The 8,349-nt window shown below is 68.1% G+C and overlaps 1 protein-coding gene across 1 annotated transcript; it reads left to right on the top strand.

The window, feature by feature from the left end:
• Positions 1–1,410: 1,410 nt before the first annotated feature.
• CDC6 (cell division cycle 6) lies at positions 1,411–5,216 on the top strand. Its single transcript, XM_027701483.1, has 12 exons — positions 1,411–1,420; positions 1,621–1,854; positions 2,125–2,343; positions 2,602–2,801; positions 2,876–3,039; positions 3,178–3,284; positions 3,424–3,563; positions 3,699–3,799; positions 3,931–3,995; positions 4,131–4,330; positions 4,444–4,584; positions 4,670–5,216. The coding sequence occupies exons 2-12, from the start codon at positions 1,629–1,631 to the stop codon at positions 4,757–4,759; spliced, it is 1,653 nt and encodes a 550-aa protein (XP_027557284.1). The 5' UTR covers positions 1,411–1,420; positions 1,621–1,628; the 3' UTR covers positions 4,760–5,216.
• The last annotated feature ends 3,133 nt before the right edge of the window (positions 5,217–8,349 follow it).

Raw genomic sequence — 8,349 nt, 5'->3', positions numbered from 1 at the left:
TTTTTTGCACAGGAGCCAGTAGAGGGGGGGGGGGTGAGTGGGACCATCCAGGGAGACCCCGACAGTGCTGGGTGAGGGGGAACCCCATCCCTGTCCCCTCTAAAACCGGCACTTCCCCCCCAGGCTGGGATGGGGGGAGTGGGGTCCCTCGGCTTTCACCGCTGAACCCCCGAACTCGAGCATTTTAACAAGAAAACACTAATTATCTTGGGGGGGGAACCGGGGGGGGGCCGTTTGTGCTGGTTCTGACGCGTCAGGGGGCACACGGGGGGGGGCCCTGGGGGAGCCAGTGACGTTTTGCCTTATACACTCCCTGTCCGACGGGTGGTCCCGGCCGGACTCTCCGTGTTCCCGCGGGGGGGTCACACTAACGTAGTTACTGATCTCTTTGTACCTGTCAAGCGCCGTAGGAAGAAGGTGGCGGGGGCTGCAGGGGGGCTGCACCTCCCCCAGAACGGTTTGGGGTTGATTTGGGTGATTTTTTTTTTCTATGACGATGGACCTTTCCCTGTTGGGGTTGGAGCAATGCGGGTGAAGGGTGAGGGGTGTTTGGGGGGGGTTTTCTGGAGGATGACCCCCCTCAGCATTGCCCTTTGGGTTAAATAAAGGGTCAACACGGTTCTGCCCCTCCTGGAGCGAGGGTCCCTCCTAAGAGGGAACAGAGGGAATTGGAGGAGCTGGAAATTGCATTTAAATAAAAGTAATAAAGTGATAAATGATGTCAAGGGCACTGTCTGGGGGGAGGGTGCTGGAGAAGGGGGGGTACCTAGGGACCCCTCTTGTCTTTTGGGGGGGTGATGGCCCCAAGGGCTGCGGGTAGGGCGTTCTGTCTGCAGCCAGGCTGGTACTGGGAGTGCTGGGAGGCAGGGTGGAGGGTATTGGTGGCACTGGGACCACTGGGAATCCGACAGTGGGAGCATGGGGAGGCGGGATTGCATGGTCTGGGAGCATGGCGAGGTGGGATTGGACGGGTGCGGGAACTGGGAGCACAGGAAGCGGGAAGGGGGGGATACTGGGAGTGCTGGGAGGCAGGGTGGAGAGTGCTGGGAGAAGGGAGAGGCAGGACTGGGTGGCAGCAGGAAGGCAGGATGGGGGATACTGGTGGCACTGGGAAGGCAGGATGGGAGATGCAGGCACTGGGAGCACGCGGGGGCGGGCTGGGGGTTACTGGGCGCGCTGGTCCCGTCCGGACTACAGCTCCCAGCATGCTCCGCGCGCCTTCCGCCATGTCTCGGGCGCGCTCGCTGATTGGCTGCTCTGTTGCGATCCGTCCTGCGGACGCGGCGATTGGCGGTGGCGGCGGCAGCGCAGCCAATGGGGAGGAAGGGGCGAGGCCAGCTCGGGCTGGTGGCGCGAACTGCGGAGCCGGGGCTGATTTGGCGCGAGAAGGTCGGTGGTGGCAGCGGGGGGGACACGGGAGGTCAGGGGGGACACGAGGGATCGGGGGGGACTGTGGGGGTCGGGGGGGCTCAGGGTCGTGCCGGGGGGTACGAGGGCGGAAATAGGGGACAGGGCTGTTGTGGGACGGGCTGGGGGGGTGCCCGGGAGCCACGGGGCTGGGGGTCCCCGCGGTCTGACCGAGGTTCCCCCCGCCTAACCACTGTCTCCCTCCTCCTGCAGCCTCCGCCATGAGCAGCCGCAGCCCGCAGAGCCAGCCCACCATCGGCTTCCCCCGCACGAGGAGCGCCCGCCGCCTCGGGGCCGCCCCTCCGGCCAAGAGCGACCCCGGCCCCTCGCCGCGCCCCAAGGCCTCGGGCTCCCCCGGCCAGGCCACTCCGGGCACACGCTCGGCCCGGGCCACAGCGCAGCCCTTGAGCCCCAAAGTACAGCCCCTGAGTCCCCGCAAGCGCCTGGGTGAGTTCCCCCCCCTGCCCCCTGCCCTGGGATCCTCCGGGAATGGTGGGGGGCCCATCCCCTCCCCACCCCTGCAGGGTGGAGGTCTCACCCTGGGGTGGCCGGGGCAGGCGGATGGGCTCGGCTCCCACCCCCATCCCTGGCCCAGCTGCGTTTGGCGCTTCGCCCCCATTTTGGGAGGAGAAGCTGCTCCCGCGGGGTTTGGGAGGTGATGAAGCACAAAGCCCCCCAGGGAGAGCGGCCCGGTCACCGCTCCCTGTCCCCCTGCAGGTGACGAGAACCTCTGCAACGTCCCCCAGGCCCTGCCTTGCTCCCCGGCCAAGCGCAGCAAGGAGAACCGGGGCCGGCGGCTGCTCTTCGGGGACCCCCCGGCCTCCCCCGAGCAGCCCAAGAGCCCGGGACCGACCCCGAGGAGTGGGGGGCCAGAGACCCCCCGGAGCTCGAGGGTCAATGGGCAGAACCCTCGGACCAGGCTCTTCCGGCAGGAAGGTGAGTGTGGGCAGGGATCAGGGAATGGATGGGGGTAGAACTGGGGAATATGGGGATGGGGATGAGATAGAGATTGGAATGTGGCATGGGTGTGGGGATAGGGTTGGGGATGGAGATGGAGCCAGGGATGAGGATTGGGATGTGTTGATAGAGCCAGGGATGGGGATACAGCTGGGATTGGGATGGAGATTGGGATGGGATGGGGATGGGGTCCTGGCAGCACCATATTCCCCCTGAGCCCTGTCCCTCCCTGTGCAGGTACCTGCTACCAGCAGGCCAAGCAAGTTCTGCACGTGGCCGTGCCTGACCGGCTGCAGGGCCGGGAACGGGAGACCGGGATCCTGCGGCAGTTCCTGCGGGAGCACGTCCGGGGCCGCCGGCCCGGCAGCCTCTACGTGTCTGGAGCCCCCGGGACTGGGAAAACAGCCTGTCTGAGCCGTGTTCTGCTCGACTGCAAGGTCTGTGCCATGGCCAGGGGGCTGCTCTGGGGGGCTGGGGGCAGCAGCTGGTGTAACATTCCCATTCCTGGCAGGATGAGCTGGCCAGGAGCAAGACCGTGGTGCTGAACTGCATGGCCCTGGGCAGCCCCCACGGTGTCTTCCCTGCCCTGGCACAGCACCTGGGGCTGCCCACAGCCACTGGCCGGGAGCAAATCCGGAGCCTGGAAAAGCATCTGACGGCCCAGGGGCCCATGGTGTGAGTTCCTCATCCCTGGGGGTTGGTGTGGGTTCCCCCTGGATGCTGGGAGAGGTGGCCTGGCAGCAGCTCTCTCTGCTTAGGGTGCTCTGAGGGGAGGGTGGGCAGAGTGGGGACTCATCTGCGCTCCCCCTGCAGGCTCCTGGTGCTGGATGAGCTGGACCAGCTGGAGAGCAAAGGCCAGGATGTGCTCTACACCCTCTTCGAGTGGACCCGGCTGCCCAGCTCCAGGCTCGTCCTCGTGGGTGAGTGTGTGGAGTGTGGCACTGCCCCCCTGGGCACCCTCCCCGTTTTGAGGGGGCTGATGGAGGGTCGCCTTTGCGCTCCCCTCCCGCTGCCTCCTCGGGTCACAGCCCTCATCCTCCTCCTCTCCTCGCCCTGCAGGGTTGGCCAACGCCCTGGACCTGACAGATCGAAGCCTGGCCAGGCTGGGAGCCCACCCGGCCGGCAGCCCCCGCCTGCTACACTTCCCACCCTACACCAAGGAGCAGCTCACCCGCATCCTGCAGGAGCGGCTGGGGCAGGTGGGGATATGGGGGGGACACAAGGGAGACATGGGGGGCTTTGCCATCCTATTGGGGCAGGTGGGGACATGGGGAGGGCATGGGGGGGCTCTGCCTGTGTGATGGGCAGCACTGATGGCCCCAGTGCCTCGGCAGGTGGCCGGTGACCCCGTCCTGGATGCAGCTGCGCTTCAGTTCTGCGCCCGCAAGGTCTCCGCGGTCTCCGGCGACGCTCGCAAGGCCCTGGATGTCTGCAGGTCAGTGTGTGCCCCAAAACCTGGCAGTGCCAGGGCCAGCATGGCCCCTGTGAGCCCCCACGGGTCCCCTGCACCGGGGGTACCTGTGCCAGAGGTGCCTCTGCCCGGTGCTCAGCGCTGTCCCTCCCCAGGCGCGCCGTGGAGGTGGTGGAGCTGGAGGTGCGAGGCCAGACCCTGCTCAAGCCGCTGCCCGGGGGTGAGTTGGTGCTGCCGGAGCCAAAACCCTGAGGGGGCACCTCTGGGCTGGCCTTAACCGGGGTCTGGGGTCCCTTTCTGGGACACCTGCTCCCCGCTGCCGCCTCCCTTTCTCACCCCCCTCTCTGTCCCACAGGTGACTCCCCGGTGTCCCCCGTCCCCAAGCGCGTGGGGCTCCTGCACATCTCCCGGGTGCTCTCGGAGGTGTTTGGGGACCGGCTGGCGGGGGGGCCCCGGGGGGCCCAGGACACCTTCCCACTGCAGCAGAAGGTGCTGCTCTGCTCCCTGCTCCTCCTCTCCCGGCACCTGCGCGCCCGCGAGGTCACCCTGGGCAAGGTGAGTGTGGCAGCAGGACCCTCTCGGGGCTGGATCTGGGCAGCGGGTGGGTGTCCCTGGGGGTCTCCCTGGGGTGTGACTCCACCACTGTGACGCCCCCCTGCCTTCCCCAGCTCCACGACACCTACAGCCAGGTGTGCCGGAGGCAGCAGCTCCCCGCCGTGGACCAGGCTGAGTGTCTGTCCCTCGTCACCCTCCTGGAGTCCCGCGGCATCCTCGAGCTCAAGAGGGCCAAGGAGGCCCGGCTGGCCAAGGTACCAGGGGGTGGCAGGGTCTGGTGGTGAGACCAGGGCAGGATACAACAAGGGCAGTGCTGAGCGTCCCTTGTCTCCCTCCCAGGTCTCCCTGAAGCTGGAGGAGGCGGCGCTGGAGCACAGGCTGCAGGACACGGCGCTGGTGGGCAGCATCCTGGCCCAGGGGCTGCATTAGCCCCCTCCCCATGGCCCCGGGGGGGGATTTCAGTGCTGTGGCTGGGACAGAGAAATGGCTCCCGAAGCCTTGGACACTTGTCAAGTTGTGCCTTGGGGCCCTCAGTCTGGGGTTCTTTTATTAATATTTTTAATATATTAATATTATTAATGGTATATTATGATATCTGTGGGAGCCAAGGCAGGAGGCTGGAAGACCCTCTCCCAGTGCTTTTGCAGCCCCCCCAGCCCCTTTGCAGCTGGGAGTGGTGGGTGCTGGTGCTCCTGGCCCTGTTCCCACCCCTATGTGTGATCCTGGGGTCTGCTGTTGCTCCTGCCATGACCCAGGGACGAAGTGTTTGCTCCTGATTCCTTCTGAGCCTTCCGGGGCCCTCCAGAACCTTCTGGGCCCTTCTGGCTGCAGGAAGAACCATCCCAGTGCCAGCCCTGCTCTGGGTCCCGGTGCTGGCAGGGGCAGAGGGGGGTGCAGGGTCTGCCAGGGGTGGGGGGACAGCAAGGACCCCTTTATGTCCTGCCATTAATAAAGTCATTCTGTTTGAGCTCTGGCTCCTGCCCCCCCATTCCCCCCACTGCCCCCCTGGTCCTTCCCTTCCCCAGGGCTGTGGGGACCCATCCCTGTCTCCCCCTGCCCCTCTCCTGGGCTGCAGCCCCCCCTCAGCCCCCCCCCTCCCCGCTCCTGGCTGCAGCTCCTTCGTTTCTGTTAAATAATGGACGCTTTGACCTAATTTTGCAGCTTCCCCATCTCGGGGGGGTGTGGTGGGCTCTGGGCAGGCGGGGGAGCAGGGAGGGGACGAGGCTCTGTCAGTGCCACCCATCCCCCATCACACCCCACCTCTGACCATCCCACCCAGTCCCCTGGGACCCCTGGCTGCCCCCTCAGCAGCTCCTGAACAGGGAAGGGGTTCTGGGGGCAGGACAGGACGGGGTTCCTGGGTCCCCAATGTGTCTCAGTTTCCCCCTGGCCCCATGGTGTGACCCTGCTGTGTGCCAGCCCCATGCTGGCTCTGCCCCCTGTCTCCGTGGCCTTGTGGGATCCCCATGGGGACATTGGCACTGGGTGCCCAGGACAAGGGCACAGACAAAGCGGAGCCTGGTGAGGCTGCTGGGTCCCGCCATGGAACGGGGCATCCCAGGGCAATCCCCCTTTCCCACCCCCTTTCCCTCTCCCTGTGAGGCCGGGAGACACCTTGGGGGCACCCAGGGCCCCCCAGCTGCCACTGGCCATGGGGAGCAGTGGGGAAACAGGAGCAAGAGGAGCACAGGGGGGCTCTGGGAGCCCCGAGGGCCGCGGGCAGGCTCAGCCCGCGCTGCCGGGCGCTATTTATAGCCGGCACTGCCATGTGTCGGACGTGTGCGGCGGCACGGGCGGGCGGCGGGGTCAGCCCAGGCTGTGCCCGCTCTGCGCCGCGTCCCTGCGCCCTCGCCACGTCAGGGGGCCGGGGGGGACCCTGTCCCTGCCCCTCCCCACGCTGTGAGATCAGCAGGCACCGCGGCCCTGCCACCTGTCACCAGGCCGTGGGGCTGTACTCGTGTCCTCCTGCCCGTGGGCAGAGCTGGGCCGGGCGGGGGCTGCCCAGGGGTCCCCGGCTCCCCACAGGCTGTGGCAGTCGTGTCCTGCCCTGTGCCAAGGCCCCGGGGAGTGACGCAGCCCCACGGCACGTGGGGATGTGGCACACGGTGACGGTGTCAGGAAGGAAGCGCCTGGCAGCGTGTGGGGCCGTGGTGACGTGGTGGTGACGCAGGCGCAGCCCCCGTGCCCCGTGTCCCCCCGGCTGCCCCAAATCCCCCTGTGCCCACCACGGTGCCGGGTGAGGTGACGGTGGCACAGGCAGCTGCAGGCAGGGCACGGGGGCACCCCCACGCCGGGGTCAGACAGGCCGTGGTGGCCAAGGTTGGAGGGTCCCCAGTGTCCCCAGAGTGTCCTGGCTGTGCAGGTGGGGACGGGGACAGCAGGACAACGTGGGGGACACGTCCCCCCTGGCCGTGCCAGCGCCAGCCCTGGCTCTGCTCTCTGCTGCAGTGGATGAAAAATCAATGGCGCAGCCGGATCCAAGCGCGTGGGTGCCGGAGCTCCCGCCGGGGCCCTCCGTCACCGCGAGCTGGCAGTGCCACAGCAGCGAGGGGACACCCCGGGACACCGGGGCGGCAGCGGCGGTGTGGGGAGGCCAAAGGGGCCACCGCCATCCTGTCCCCCAGCCCCGCACACGTGTGCCCGCGTCCCCCAGCCCCGCACACACACGTGCTGCGCCCACGGGGCCGGGCAGTGCCCAGCTGTGCCGTGGGCAGCCCCGCGGGCGCGTGTCCGGCCGCGCGGCCGCCCGTGCGCGCGGCGGGGGCCCGGTGTCCCCTCGGCGGTGTCCCCGGTGCCCCGGCCGCCTCGCTGTCCTCCCTTGCACTCTCCTTACATAAGCGGCCACGTGGCGGGCACGGCCGCCTCCCGCCGCGCCGTCACCGCCGGCACCCAGATTCCATCTGACAGCCCCTTTCCGCTCGGCTGCTCCCGCCTGGCACCGGGGCCGGGGGTGCGGGGCAGGACCCCACACGACCCCGCCGCGCCGCCACCGGGCCCGCGCCGGGCGAGGGCCGTGGGACCTCGGCGGGACCGGGGACGCAGCCACCCTGTCCTGGTGGCACCTCTGGCCGCGCCCTGGCACCCGCTGCCCTCCTGCCCATCCTGGGGCACGACGGGGCCTCGGCACTGCGACGCCGCGGCACGGGCTGGGCCTGGGTCCCGTGGCAGGGTGGGACCTGACCGGTGATGGGCTCAGCCCCCCGTGGGGCGCTCGGGGGTCCCCAGTGGGGGTGCGGGGGGGGGTCGGAGCGGCCGCCGAGCACATCTGGGAGTGATTTGGCACATTCCTCTGGGCTGAGCACACGCCGGCGCCGCGGCCTCGGTGCGCGGGGATGGGGCCGTGTGGGGTGGGGGGTGCTCCGGCCTGGCTGCTCTCAGTCCGGGGGGTCCCACCCTGCCCTGCTGAGCACAACGGGGAAACTGAGGCACAGAATGGTGGGCACCACCCTCCTGCATGGGGGCTGCAGGGCCTGACAGGCACCCAGGGGTCCTGGGCAGTGTGGGAGGAGCAGGACCCCTCCCGAGGTGTGTGCTGAGGTTGCCCATACTGTTCACAGGTGTCTCCCCAGGGGAGCTCCTGCCCCTTTGTCCCCTCGTGCCACAGGGTCCAGGTTGTGCTGGTGGGTGCAGGTCTCTTGGTGTCCCTTCTGGCCTCCCAGAGGGGTGGCTGGTAGCCTGTGTCTGTGTCCGTGTCCATGTCCGTGTCCCTGTCCCCATCCTGGCATAACCATCTCTCCGGGGGACAGACAGACCACCAGGGACTCCCCCCCTGGGTACAGACCCTCTACACACCCAAAGGTACCACGGGTGTTCTCCAACCCTTCCCCTCTGAGCCTGGGGAGGGTCCAGCTCAGGGACTCTCCATCCCTACTCCCCCCATCCCTCTCACCCCTCTTCCTCACACCCCGGGGACCACCCATCCTCCCGTGTATTCCCTCATGTTGGTGCTGCAATCCTTCACCCTGAGGGGTGACCACGATGTCCAGAGGCAGGGGAGGGGTCAGCGGGATGGGGGGGGG

This window comes from Neopelma chrysocephalum, unplaced genomic scaffold, assembly GCF_003984885.1.
Source record: "Neopelma chrysocephalum unplaced genomic scaffold, ASM398488v2 Primary Assembly neopelma1_158, whole genome shotgun sequence".
In the NCBI taxonomy this organism is placed as follows: Eukaryota; Metazoa; Chordata; class Aves; order Passeriformes; family Pipridae; genus Neopelma; species Neopelma chrysocephalum.
Note: the sequence above shows the minus strand (reverse complement) of the source record. Positions and strands in the feature narration are given on the sequence as shown.